The sequence below is a fragment of the Glycine max genome, chromosome 18 (genome assembly GCF_000004515.6).
Source record: "Glycine max cultivar Williams 82 chromosome 18, Glycine_max_v4.0, whole genome shotgun sequence".
NCBI lineage: Eukaryota > Viridiplantae > Streptophyta > Magnoliopsida > Fabales > Fabaceae > Glycine > Glycine max.
Genome location: NC_038254.2, coordinates 11,794,995 through 11,810,693, shown reverse-complemented (window position 1 = coordinate 11,810,693; position 15,699 = coordinate 11,794,995). Strand labels below are relative to the sequence as shown.

General features: G+C 28.4%; 1 protein-coding gene across 1 annotated transcript; it reads right to left on the bottom strand.

Moving 5' to 3' along the window:
• Positions 1-11,902: 11,902 nt before the first annotated feature.
• LOC121174006 (uncharacterized) lies at positions 11,903-12,998 on the bottom strand. Its single transcript, XM_041011937.1, has 2 exons — positions 12,241-12,998; positions 11,903-12,133 (listed from the first exon to the last, which is right to left on the bottom strand). The coding sequence occupies exons 1-2, from the start codon at positions 12,698-12,700 to the stop codon at positions 12,105-12,107; spliced, it is 489 nt and encodes a 162-aa protein (XP_040867871.1). The 5' UTR covers positions 12,701-12,998; the 3' UTR covers positions 11,903-12,104.
• Positions 12,999-15,699: the final 2,701 nt, after the last annotated feature.

Below are 15,699 nucleotides of genomic sequence, written 5' to 3'. Positions count from 1 at the left end.
ATGTAAAAAAAAAAACACTGTACTTCTTTGGTATGTAAAGATCTGTATATGAACCTTTGAATTTGGCATATTTTGTGTTCAATTTACGTATTGTGTTTTATACAAATATAATTTTTAGCTTATGAATTGTTTTTCAATTGTGAAAATAAAAATATTTAATTACAACTATTAAGTTGAAAAATTACAGTTTAGCTACATTTATGTATTTAATTATAAAGTTCATGTAATGTTGTTTCCTTTTAATTAAAAATTATATGCTTTAAAAAATCAGATGAAATTTGTACTTAAATCAATACACAATACCTTAATAAAAAAAATACACAATACATATGTTTAATTTTAATCAATTTCTCAGGAAAAAATTTCATGTGAAAAGGTGAAAATCTTATTTTTCTGATTAATTTTTACTACAGTAAATATATCATCTTACTCTTTATTAAATTATTTGATATGATTATTAAATTGTTTGATATGATAAAAATAATATATAACTCTTTGATTTCTAGAAAATTTATCTTAAGATTCTAAAATTTTTATTTATTCCAAAAAACATAATTTTTGTATTTCACAGTTTTCAGGAATCATGATTTCATACATGAAAAACTTTTTCTCTTCTATCAAATGCTTCATTATTTTAACATAAAATTCCTCACCTCTTCATGAGTATGTAACTTAATTTTATGAAGACCCTTTAAAATCATTCCTACTAGATCGACAGGACAAACATGTACATAAATTTGGCAGAGCAAGAATAAGCAGCAACAGAAGCAATTTGCTGTTGCTTGTGGCATAGGGCATATAGAGTTAATGAGTTAAGAAAACAAGTCCGCTAGGGTCACAAACTGCATGTGGCTGGTCTCACTTTTGGGACCACAACCAAAAAAAAAATTAATCCAATGGATAAGGATAAAAGATATTCGTATCTTATAAGAAAATATGTTTAATTTTTATTGTTAATGTGAAAGTTTTATTAAGAGATAATCTGTAAATATTTTTATAAGAATCCATTACAAGTGAATTATGAAATCCAACTCATCTAAATTATTTATGATAAAAAAAAAAAAAAAAACTTCGTAGGCCCACGCAGACGCATTGTTCTCGCTTTCGTACGTAAGATGCAGCAAATTAAGCAACCAGGACACAAAGAATAGTGTCAACCACATGCATGGTTGATCCCTTCATTAGCCACTTTGCTCTTCGCTTTTTTCCACGTTCCACTTCAACAACACAGTCCAAAGATTTTCCCTTCCCTTCAACGATCCCACGTGTAATTTGTTGAGCACAATCTGTATTAATTATTAGTTTCTTTCAGACTAAACATTCACTTCAATTTGTGGCAAAATATATAATAACAGAAACTCTGTAAACTAGATATATGATTACTGCACTTTTTTTTTAAAAAAAAAATAGTAAGTTTAATATACAAAGAGGAAAAATAAAACTCTGTAAACTAGATATATTCTAGACTATTCAAAAAGGGAATATATATAAAAGAGAGTTACCTGATGACTTATTAGGAGAATTTTCATTATCTTTTAGGAAAAGGAACATTTTTTTAAAGAATTGGTATAAAAATAAATAAATAAAACATTTGATAATGATATTTATAGTACATGTATATTTAGACACGTACGCTTGCAAAAATTGATTTTGAATCAAACACGTGATATTATAAAATTGATATTAAGTAAACTTGTGTTTGTAACATGATTTTTGCTCGAATAACACATATTAAAAAACTGATTTTGTCACAATATAATTTAAAACTTACAATCAAAATTGATTTTATGTATATATTACCAAAATGTGTTTTATTATTCATCATTAAATAGGGTTATAGTTAAAATAAATTATATGACTCAAGTTAATGATGATGTAAAAATTACTTCTAAATACTTCAATAAAACTTGACTACGTCCACAATTTAAAATATGTTTCTAACACACATTAAAACATCCTGATCAAATGTCTTAAACTCAAGTCATGTTTTTCAAGCGTTAATCCAAACCTTCTCTTAGAAGTATTATTTTAGAGTAAGTATGTTAGGCATACATAAGAGTTAATATTAACTATCCATGAATAAATATGAATAGTTAATATTCTCCTTAGTTTTATATGTAGAGTATGTGATTATTCACATTTTTTTTAAACATGGTGTTTGGTGTATTATCTATATTAATTTTATATTTTTATTTTTTTTAACCACTTCTCTAGCTATGATGGCTCTACACTAATTTATTTTCTCTTTAATTTTAATTTTTGCCAGTTTTAAACTCACGTGAACTACTTTATTACAAAGTTGAAATCTCACCAATCTACCATTAAGGGAATTAAACTCACATAATTATGAATGAAATCCATCATAGTTCTAGTAAATTTTAATTAATTAATAACAAAAATTATATTGAAAAGAATGTATTGCATTTGCCATAGCATTCTTTTTAATGGTAGAATTACTCATCGGATAATTAATAAAATTGTTTTATGAGAAATGTTATTCACTTGATACAACTCTTTGTCAATCTTGTTGAATGGTGGTTTGAGCTAGCCTTTTCCGAAAGTGTATTTTTGAAAAATACAATACAAAATGTAAATGTGATAGGACATGGATATAGATAGAGACATTTGATGACGAGTTTTATAAGTTATGAGACTCGATATAATATAATATAACATAAAACTGTTATAAAATAAATGTAAAATATAAAAGTTAATATTTTATAAACACAAGAAAATATTATGTTATTTTGTTATTGTGCACTTATTTGAGGATTAAGTCTCGTTTAGTTTAATTAATTTAATGATTTTTTGTAGCCATGCATTAGCTGGAGGTCACATTAAGTAGATTCAATATATAAAAATTCATATAATTTAAAAATTATTTGATATTTTATCAATCAACTTTTTATCTTAACATACAATACATTTCTAAAAAAAAGTAAATGTTGGCTAACTGCGTACTCATAAATATTTAATTTATCTAAATTTTAACATACGTAATTATTATTTTTTTATAGCAACATACTTGTATTATTTCCAAAGCAATTTGTTAAGCAATAAAATTCCGAGGACTATGAAAAATCCGGTGACCAGCGTAAGAATTTGCTACTCTGGTTAGACCATAAGCAACTGAATTCGCTAGCCTCCTTAGAAACCTTAAAGTTTGGTGAAATATAAAATAAATTGTGACATTGATCGATGATAACGCGAATTCTGAATTATCTAAGTACTTATTATGAACATGATTCACTAACTGTTGAAAATTCAATTCAATTATAGCGTCCTCAATGTCAAGCTCAACATGCATAATTATTTAACAATTGAATTCGTGAATTGTCTATTTTTAAAAAATATTAAGGCCATTAAGTTTCCAAATTTTACTACTGGAATAAGTGAATTCATTTTACTATATTGTGAGGAAAGAAATTCACTTCAAAAATAAATATTCTGTAACGTGCACCACATACCACACTAAATCACTAATGGTAGATGAAAAAATATGAATGAGTGAAAAAAATTTCCCTAAAAATAATCAGCTAAGCAGATATTTGATATCAACAAATCTGATAATAATTCATACTAATGTTATGTGACAAAATGAATAAATAAATATTTTTTTACATACTTCACGTTATCATTTTGACCCACAAAACATGTTGATATAATTTAATGAATTGTTCATTCACAATTTTTACTACTCCACTAAAAGTTGTTTGTCATTAATTGATTTTGGATTTGGGTTTAGATGCTCTTATATTATTAAACAATGTGATATGGTTATATTCGAAAGAAAAAAAAATATAACTTTATCATATCTAATAAGTGAATTCTATAATTGATGATTTTTTATTTAATAAAATATATATTAGTATTTCTCTCCAACCTAATATATCATATCATTCGACAAAATGAGAAGATTCAAATTGAATTGATTGAACGTGATGATAGAGACATTTAATTTTGGCATAAGTGAGCATCATGTAATGTAGATCATTATGGATTATGGAAATGCAAATGTCATTGGCTCCTTGCAATATTGCATCCCTTTAGCTTAACTCATACTCTTATCTATCTATATATATATATAGATATAGATATATAATAGAATGACCCACAAATATTGACACTAAATGAATAAGACATGTTTGCAGTACCAAACTCGGAAATTTCATTTCTATATGATCTTATGCTTTACTCGTACAAAATATAACTAATATGGACAATATCCAATGGATTAACCTATTCATAAAGATATAAGATTAATTTACTGATTGAAAAAGAATAAAGGAAATTAAAAAAAAAAAGAGAATGGATTGGAGAAATCACAAATTCAAATATGATATTTCAAACAAAATTAATAAATTAATATTTATCAATAAAAAAAATCCATTCATAATATTGATAATTAATTTGAAAATGACCTTACATGGTATATTTTGTATTTTTCTATTTAAGTATAATATTGCATGTCAAGATTTATACAATTAACTAGAAAGTTTTCATACATAGCATAGGTATTTTCTAAATTTAAATAAAATTTATAAAGAAAAAAAATAAATTTTTATTATTAACAATGAATATTGTATTATATTAAATAAGACTAGATTAAAGAGGTAAGACTTTTAAAATTAAAAAAAATGAAAATAAATTATTGAAATCAAGACATCTTTTTCATTGATATAGTATGTCCAATTTAAAAATTAAAAGTTAAATCCAAATTAAAGATAAATTAATATCACAATAGGCTTAAAATTAAGTTTATTTAAAAAGAAATAAAATATTTTAATTTTGATAGAGTGTATTAGAACTAAAAGTAAAATCAAATCAAATTAAACAAATATTATTTGAAAAAAATAAAAAATTAACAAAAAAACAGTAAATATTTAATATACGAAAGACTTAAAAATATTTTTTATGTATGTAAGTTAGTGCTTTTTTATTTATGGTTCATGTAAGTTCATTTTTTTTTAAAAAAATTAGTTCATATAAGTTTATGATTTTTTTAATTTTAGTCTTTGTAAGATATTTTTGTTTATTTTTAATCCCTATAAATTTATGTTTTTCTTTGGTCTTTATAAGCACAAATTTATGAAAACTATAAATAAAAAAATTAAAATCTTAAAGAGACTAAAATTGAAAAAAAATTATAGGGATCAAAATTAAAAAATAATAACTTATAAGAACTAAAATTATAAAAATAAACTTATAAGAATCAAAAATTAAAAACACTAATTTATGATGATAAAAATATAATTAAAACATATTTAATCTTAACAAATTATGTGATTCATTGAGAATTGACTTCCTGACATATCCAACAAGGTTGACATTTATGTGTTCGGAAAAAAGGTAACTGCTAGTGGCTTCTCTCTAATAAATTATTTGTAGATAATCTACGGTTTTTTTCTGGTAAAAATCCCCAGTTGTATATCATTTATTTGGCTTATTAGATAATTTTATATATTTTTTTCTCGTCTAGACTTCTTGTGAACTTTTATATTACTTTCTTTAATTATTTGTTCAATAAAAATCAGTGTTTTAAAATTATATTTTTCACATTTACACGTACCTACGCAATGCAAGAGATTTTTACCTTGTTTAGTGGTATGTTCTAACTGTGGATTGGGATAACTCCTTCTTTCCTTTATTCTTAATTTGGGAAAAAAATATATGTTAATAATTTATAAATGAAGAGAAGGAAAACTTCTTTAATGGTAGCGTTAGGCACGAAAGAGAAAGTTTGAATACTCATACGACTGAACATGCATGTAATATTAGAATTATATATCTTGAAAACCTTGATATATAAACATAGATAAGGTTGTCAGATCGAACTTGACAACTGATAAACAGCGCAGCTCATGTATATTAACTATTTTCAGATCTGATAATGGCACTAACAAATTGAAAATATTCATCTTTTATTGTGCACTGCAACTTGTGTGTGATTATATAAATTTGTAGTGTAGGGCTTTAAAAATGGACAGCATATTATATTTGCAAATTGCTATTAGAAATTTATATATATATATATATATATATCAAAGAGAAAGAAAATGATTCGATATTTGTAGTGTTCTTAAAAGAAATTATCATGTTGTATTAAATTAGTTCATCAGTTCAGATATTAAAAGTATGATAAATTGTTTCTTTGCATACAGGTCAATGTTTTCATCATCTTTTATTTATTTATTGATTGATGAATTAATTGTCAACAAAATATTTCACTCATATAATAGTCACACTTAGCTAGAATAGATTAGGCTACGATTGTGTATAAATAAAAAAACTTATTAAAAAAATGTTTTTTTCCTGCATATAAAACAAAAATTTATCCAAATTATATGTGGCCTTTGATTTTGCATATAGATAACATAATCTACAAAAATGGTCAAAGTAGACTAAATGAAATTGAAGGGCCTTCGTTTCTATTTTTGCAAACCTAAGTATATAGATGATATATATGAAGAATTTTGTTACGTACAAGCATGAGTTTTATTGGTTAGTTGATAACTTAAAAATAAAAGAATAAATAAAAACGCTGCAGAAAAGCCAGAAATCATGACAAGATTATGGCATAATAGACTTCATCCAAATTTGTCTCGTACAATCTAGATTTATTTTTATAATTAAAAGATACTTTTAGGACGGTCTAATTCATCTGTTTAAGAAAAAAAAACAATTTTTATTAGAATAAATGCTTAAAAATTATGATAATATGTAATTTTTTGTATAAAACTTTAAAAACAAATTTTTAATATTTTAAAATTAAATGTTATAAATAATAATGCATTATGAATATAATAAGTTTCTCAATTATTATTATACTTTTTTTTTAAAATACACATTTAATTTAAATTTATCTTTTCCATTAAAACTAAAAAAGAAAATAGTTACTGCTGAAGACATGGATCAACCAATACAGAATTATTCTTATTTAACCGTTAATCTCAAGTTCAAAATTTTAGTATATAGTTTTATTTAAGTATTTAGAAGAAAAATTTTATTACTCTTGAATAAAATACTCTTCCAATACATGTGATTTCTAAGAAAAGAAATAAAACAGTCATCACATATTCATCACACGCCAATTAAGTACGTGTGGTCCTGCTTATATATTAGAAATCCTTCTGGCTGTGATAATACTCCTGTATTTTGTCTAAGCTATGCTTTCTCTGAGTAATTGGAAAACAAAAGGAAAAAAGAACATAGAAAACAGAAGACTAACGAGAAAATGGAAGCTTCCGGCTGGTTTGATTACCTATTTTTGTTTTCAATTTCAATACAAATTAAAACTAAAAATAAGTTTGATTGCAGTGTACGAGATATTTTCTTAAAAATATTTTCTACATTAGGTCCAAAACTTGAGAACACAATAGTTAATTATGTTTAGCATTTTCTTTGATAACTCTTGAATTTTAAAACAAGAGAAAATACGGTGACATACTTACACTTACAAATCTTACCTTAACATTTCAATAGCTCTTCATATTAATTAATGAAATCGAAAGAAAATGTAATAAATAAATAAAACATGATCATATTTGCATAAACTTATCCATAAATACTTATAAGAGAGAAAAAATGAAAAAAAATAATTTCTCATAAGCTTTTTTATCCATCAATATTAAATGTTAGTTGATTCATTTTTTTATTAGTAAAACAGATTTTCTCATTATCTCTTCTTTTCATTTTATTTCTTTAACCATTAAATCAATCTTATATCTTATCATATAAATTAAATTAATCTATGTATGAGTTAATTTTAGTTCATAGGCAAAAAAAACTTATTTCATTTTTTTCTTTTAAGTGTTCACGAATAAATTAATCAGAGCAAAAACTTATGTCTATCTCACAGCTAATCTCCTCCTTATATTTTACCCTCTCAAAACATAAATAAATGAATAGAAATCGCAATTTAAACTCAAACATACAATCCTTGTTAATTATATGATAACTGGAGCATGTTTAGAACAAATATTTATACAAATTGACAAATATATAACGAATCAAATGCTCTACTTTTGTATTAGAATTCGAAAAAATATCGTAAATTCTTGTTTTTCACCCACTTAACATGCATCAAATTTTTTTATTCTTTACATGCATGCATTATTTGGAATTTTAGGGATCTTAATAAAATACCAATAATCACCGAAAACATATTATGTTAGATTATTAAAAGGGGTTGTGAAAAATACTTGGATTCATGATAAACAGCGGAATTGATGAGTCTGAGGAACCGTTGGTTTTGTGTTCTTCCTAAACCAAATCAATGTTTTCCTTTTGGGACCTTAGGTTTCTCGTCAGATGGGGAGAAGAAAATACAATTTCTTATTTGGTGTATTAGGGATCACAACCTTGCTTTAGGTTTTAACCTGTTAGAGTTAGAGTTCACATTATTCCCTAATAGACCAAGCTGGTTTCCGCTTATCAAGTCCATATTAATTTATGATGATAGTCCAATAGACTCACCAAATTAGATAATTTTTATTGAGCCCATAAATATAAATAATTAATATAAATGATAAATGTAATATATAGCCCACACTAATTAATTAATTAGAAATTATAAAATTCCTAACAATCTCTCACTTAAACTTCATATTAACCTTAATCATTTATATTGCAAAAATCTTTAGGCGCGCAACCGTATGTTATTTACTTTTAGACTTTCCTTAAATAATATGGTCCATCTTATATAGTAACACAGAACCATTGCAGTTTTCCTCACAATCCAACGTGATTGAGCCACAATGATCACTAATGTCACATATACTTGATGACAGATCAAATATGGATAAGTGGCATGAAAATAACATGCAATGTGATCTCATTCATGTTCATTTTCAACTAGTCCAAACTTTACTCTTTATAGAGATCAATCCAAACACAATATAAATATTGCAAACAAAACAAGCTCAGAATGAAATGATAACCTTCAACTTTATTTTATAGAAAATCAATCTATACAAATATCTAAAAAATATAATGCATATATAGAACATAAATGAGACTCTCACTAAACTAAGGTACTATAAGGAGTCACTCCCAAATGAGCAGTGTGCTCATGAAAAACTTTAGGTACCAAACCTTTCATAAGTGGGTCAACTAGCATATCATTAGTCCTTAAATGTTCTATGAAAATCTATCTATTCTGAACTCTTTCTTTAACAACCAAAAATTTGATGCCAATAAACTTTGATTTGGTTGCACTCCTATTATTGTTGGAGTAAAGAACTGCTGAGTTATGGTCACAACAAATCTTTAATGGTCCTTCAATGCCGTCAACCACACACAAATCAGTGACAAAATTTCTCAACCATATCCCATGGTTGGATGCCTCAAAACAAGCAATGAACTCCGCAGCCATAGTCAAAGAAGCTATGAGAGTCTGTTTAGAAGACTTCCAAGAGATAGCTCCTCCAACTAGCATAAATACGTATCCAGATGTGGAGCATTTACTATCTTGACATCCAGCAAAATCAGAGTCTAAGTACCCAATGATCTCCAAATTCTCAGACTTCTGACAAGTGAGCATGTAACCTTTTGTTTTCTTTAGGTAACGCATCACACGTTTTGCTGCTTTCCAATGCTGCATTCCAGGATTACTCAAATATCTACCCAGAACTCCTACTACAAAAGCTATATCGGGACGAGTGCAAACTTGAGCGTACATTAGACTTCCTACTGTTGATGCATAAGCAATCTTTTGCATCTCTATTTTTTCAAGGTCATTATTGGGGCATTGTTTGAGATTAAATTTGTCTCCTTTAGCTATCGAGGTATCTCCTGGTTTATTATCTTTCATGCTGAATCTATCTAGGACCTTATCGATATAACTCTCTTGTGACAACCTTAGGATACCTTGAGAGCGATCTCTTAGTATCTTGATTCTTAATACAAAAGAGGCTTCCCCAAGATCTTTCATCTTAAAAATTTTCGTCAGAAATTTCTTAGTCTCTTGTAAGAAGCTTATATCGTTGCTAGCAAGCAGTATATCATCGACATATAACACCAAAAAATGAGTATTTACTCCCACTAAACTTGTGGTATACACAATCATCAACTGCATTTGCCTCAAAACCATATGAGGTAATGACTTGATGGAACTTGTAATACCATTGACGGAAAGCTTGTTTCAAACCATAGATGAATTTATTTAGTTTGCAAACCATAGACTTTGAGTCACCTGATACAAAGTTTTCTGGTTGCATCATATAAATTGTTTCTTCAATGTCAGCATTTAGAAACGTAGTCTTAACATCCATCTGATGTAGCTCTAAATCATAATGAGCTATCAGTGCCATTATTGTTATAAAAGAATCCTTTGAAGATAATGGAGAAAAGGTTTCTTTATAATCAATGTCTTCATTTTGGGTAAATCCTTTAGCGACTAGACGAGTCTTATATCTCTTGACATTGCCTTTTGAATCCCTTTTGGTTTTAAATATCCACTTGCAACCAATAGGTTTCACACTTTCAAGCAATTCGATGAGATCCCAAACGTCATTGTCTTGCATAGATTTCATCTCATCCTTCATGGCATTGATCCAATTTTGAGAGTTAGAACTATGCATGGCTTAACAGAAGTTAATCGAATCATCCTCTGTTAAACCAATGACATCCTCATGTTCTTGGAGAAAGATAATATAATCATCAGGGATTGCACTTCTCCTCTCTCTATCAGATCTCCTTAATGGCACTTCTTGAGGTTGTTGAGGTTGTTGTATGGGTATTTGAGGAGGAATCTCATCGTTATCTTGTTCTTGAACAATGTCATCAACAATAGTTTGAATATTGTTTTCTATTACTGGAGTTATTTCTTGAACAACAATAAGTATGAGGACTTGAGCGCTATCAATAACAGGTTCTTCCTCAATGACAACTTTCATTATGTTCTCTTCCTTCCAAAACTCAACTTCCTCAAGAAATCTTGCATTTCCCGTTTCAAATATTGATCTTAAAGTGGAATCATAAAACTTATAGCCTCGAGAGCGTTTAGCATAGCCAACAAAATAGCAGCTAACTATTCTTGAATCCAGCTTTCTTTCATGTGGCCTATAAGGCCGCGCCTCAGCTGGACAACCCCAAATATGCAAATGCTTAATGCTTAGCTCTTTGCCAGTCCAAAGTTCATAAGGGTTTTATTAACTGCTTTACTTGGCACCCTATTAAGGATGTAAGCTGCGGTCTATAAGGCTTCTCCCCAAAGTGACTCTAGCAAAGAAGAATGACTAACCATACTTCTCACCATATCCTTAAGAGTTCGGTTTCATCCTTCTACAACACCATTCATGCTAGGTTTGCCTGACATAGTGTATAGCGGAACAATTTCACACTCTTTGAGAAAAAGCGCAAAAGGTCCTGGACGTTGTTCTCCTGATCCATCATATCTACCATAGTACTCAACACCACGATCAGATTTGACAGCCTTAATTTTCTTTCCAAGTTGAAGTTCAACTTCAGCCTTGAAACTCTTAAAAACGTCTAGGGATTGAGACTTCTCATGTATCAAATAAAGGTAATTGTATCTAGAGTAGTCATCTATGTACAAGATAAAGTATTGTTGCCCATTCCAAGAAGGTGTTGGAAAAGGACTACAAATGTCCGTATGTACCAGTTCTAAGATGTCTTTAGCTCTTTTGGCACCTAATTTCCTTATGTTTGTTCGTTTTCCCTTTATGCATTCAAAAATTTCATCCGACACATGTCTCTAAATTCTCTATTTATAGATATGACCTAAGTGTTTGTGCCATAAAGTGGCCAAATTCTCTTTTAATTTCCTTTTTGTACCACGTGAATTTGTTTGCAGTATTTCATTATAGGAATAATTAACATCCAACATATAAAAATTATCAATTAAGGAACCAGAACCAATCAAATTCGAATTCTGGTAGAGACTAACTTTATTATTTCCAAATGAACAAGAAAAACCAAATTTGTCCAAACTAGAAATAGAAATTAAATTCCGTCTAAAAGACGGTACAACAAAAGTCTCAAACAAATCCAAATAAAATCCAGTCTTTAACTGCAATCTAAAAGTTCCTATAGCCTTCACCGCAACCTTTTTGCCATCGCCAACAAATATGAATCTTTCATCATCACTTGGCAGTTGGCTCCACAAGCAACCCTACATGGTTACACTTATGTGAGTAGTAGCACCAGAATCTACCCACCAAGTATCTTTAGGTACAAAAGCTAAATTAACTTCAGAATAAATAAGAGCAAGAGATTTACCTTTCTTTACACGCCATGTGGCGTACTTGGGACACTCTTTCTTCATGTGTCCAGACTTCTTGCAGAAGCAGCAGGTAAATTCCTCATCCTTCTTTGGTTTCTTTTGCTGAAAAGATCCTTCAGCAGCACCCTTAGTTTTCTTTCTTTTCTTATTCTGAGAGGTGGAGCTTAAATGAGTACTTTCAGATATGTCTCTCCACAGCCTCTCTTCCTCTTGCACACAGTGAGATATAAGCTCATAAAGGGACCATTTGTCCTTCTGAGTGTTATAACTCACTTTGAATTGCCTAAAGTGTGCAGGAAGTGAGATCAAAACTAAATGCATGAGCAGGTCTTCACCAAGCTCTAACTTAAGTGTTTTCATTTTTGACGCCAAGTTAGAAATTTCCATTATGTACTCCTTTATATTACTTTTGCCCTTATACTTCATGGAGATGAGTTTAGCCAAAAGGTTACTCATCTCCGCCTTCTCATTTTTCGCAAAGTATTGTTCAATTTCATCAACAAATTTCTTTGCATTTTCACCCTAAAAAATAGATCCCCGAAATGCTTCTGGAATAGAGCGCTCATGATCATAATGCACATTTGATTGGAACGATTCCATTTCTCAATTTTTACCTCATTGGAGGCTTCCAGAGTGGAAGTGGGTCGTTCTATTCTCGGTTCGAAATCCAAATCCATACAGTCAAGAACAATTTCTACAGCTTCCTTCCAAACCTCAAAATTTGTCTCATTCAGCATAGGAATATTGTTCACTTGAGCAGATACATTTGCAGCACTAACAACAAAAACTGAATAATAATAAAAATAAAAATAATTACATGCTCACAAATAAGCCAATAAATTATAATATATATATATATATATATATATATATATATATATATATATATATATGCAAAGTAGTTCACATAACAAACTCATCACAAGATACCTAGCACAACATTAATTCATAGTCTTTGGACAGAGAAATTAATTTGTAATTGGTACTCTCAACGCAATGATCAAATATTGATAATAAATTCTGTCAAATCATAGTCTTTCTTTGGACCGACTATAATTCACATGAAAGTACCTTATAATTGTCACACATTTATCATCACAGGTACAAAATTATTTGGTCAAATTGTGTCTTCCTTTGGGCTAAGCACAATTCGCATAAATAATTTTATAATAATATCTATGAAATTTTAATTAAATTAATTTACGCAATAAAGATTGTTTTGATAATATATTGTTTCAATCAACTCAATCAAAATTACCAGACATAAAAAAAAAGAAATAATTTTGATGGTTTGTAATTTCTGAATTTACACCAAAACATAATGGGAATCACCAATTAATACACATAATTCACAAATAAAAACAACGAAAACAAACATAAAATGCAAAAGCTAAATTACATTTAACGATATGCAACAGGGGTTTTCTTATGATGATATAACAAAGCCAAAGATTATATATCACGTGTATATCATGTCATGGCATGTATGACATGGATTCATGGCATGCATAAGGAAACAAAACCAACAACCATAAAAAAAAAAAAACAAACACATGAACAAGAAACAAAATGGATGACTATTCTAGAGCGAGAAAAAAATAGTTTTTCTCATGGAATCCGAACGCAAAACACAAACGCACATATGATGATTATTACATCATGATTGAAAAGAAAGAAAAAAAAATTCCAAACTTACAATCATAATTATAATTGCAAAGATAAAATCCTAAAATAAAATTAGGGTTCATGTAACAACATAATACAAGTATAACACAAACCAAATAACTTTAATTCCCAATAATCTAACAATAATGGTGGCTCTGATACCACTTGTTTGGAACTTTAGGGATCTTAATAAAATACCAATAATCACCGGAAACACATTACATTAGATTATCAAGAGGGGTTGTGAAAAATATTTGGATTCATGATAAGCAATGAAATTGATGAGTATTAGGAACCGTTGGTTTTGTGTTCTTCCTCAATCAAATCACCGTTTTCCTTTTGGGACCTTAGGTTTCTCGTCAGATGGAGAGAAGAGAATACAATTTCTGATTTGGTGTATTAGGGATCACAACCTTACTTTAGGTTTTAACCTATTAGAGTTCTCATTATTCCCTAACGGGTCAAACTGGTTTCTGCTTATCAAGCCCATATTAATTTCTGATGATAATCCAATAAGCTCACCAAATTAGATCACTTTTATTGAGCTCATAAATGTAAATAATTAATATAAATGATAAATATAATATGTAGCTCACACTAATTAATTAATTAGGAATTATAAAATTGCTAACATGCATCACTTAAAATCATGGAAAATGTTGGGGTAAAATGGAAAATAAAACTTACAAAATGATGTTAACATGCATGTTCTCAAGGTACATTTTGTTATGCTGACGAACTCAATTTTGGCTACTAAACAAAAGTTTAGAGTCAGCAAGAAAGTCATGTGATTCGGACTCATTATAAATTTCACACAAGAGTACAATTCTTCTTGTCGAACATTATTAAAAAATAGACTTTTAACATTGGTTATTAAGGACTTTCAATATCGATTATTAACCGATGTTGAAACTACTGATGTTAAAAGTATTAATGTTAATATTGGTTTTAGAAAACCAATGTTAAACTAAACTACACAACATCAATTTTTTAGAAAATCGATATCGTATAGTTAGAAATAAAAAAAATGTAAAATATGTATAAACGAATATTGGTTTTTAGAAAAACCGATGTTGTGGGGAAACCGGTGTTGTGAATTGATGACAACAACGGATTTTAAGAAAATCAATATTGTCAGTCAACCACAACATCGGTTTTTATAGGTTTTTCTAAGAATCGATGTTGGTGAACAAAACACAACATCAAATTTTTTTTTTGAAAACTAATGTTTTTTGGATTTTTTTTAATATCCTTGAAACCTCCTAGGACTATCATTGACATTCAATGCATTACGTAATACCCGCACCCAATGCTTCTTTTTTTCTTATTACACTAAATTGAATAGGATATTTAGATATTCAAAGTTAACCGAAAATTAGTGTACAGAGTAATAAAATTTAATTTTTAAGGCAACAAACATTGTTTAAATCACTTACTTTAACTATAATCGATCTAGCAGCAGTCTTGGATTTACTTTCTTGACTATCGTTGAATCCCTTCAAAGCACTGATTAAGAGAAACATGCATGCATATTGTACAATTAAAATATTGATGTCAAATACTAATCATAATGTAAATATATTACAAAATACAACTTACCTATGAATAATTTCTTTCAAGTAGTTGTTGGGCCTATTGTGCAAGGAACAAAATCAGATGACAACATTGTCCTTAGGACATATAATGACCATTTGGCAATGTGCACTGCATTGGATAACATTAAGTTATTATAAGGCGTACATTATTTAAATTGATTTTTTCAGTTTAACTTACTCATTCAAGTAGGCTTC

Excerpts from the sequence above, each read along its gene's own strand:
- LOC121174006 (XM_041011937.1), bottom strand. The coding sequence starts at position 12,700 with ATGAGTAACCTTTTGGCTAAACTCATCTCCATGAAGTATAAGGGCAAA. Across the intron at positions 12,134-12,240 it reads CACATGGCGTGTAAAGAAAG|GGTTGCTTGTGGAGCCAACT; the intron begins GTAAATCTCTTG and ends GTAACCATGTAG.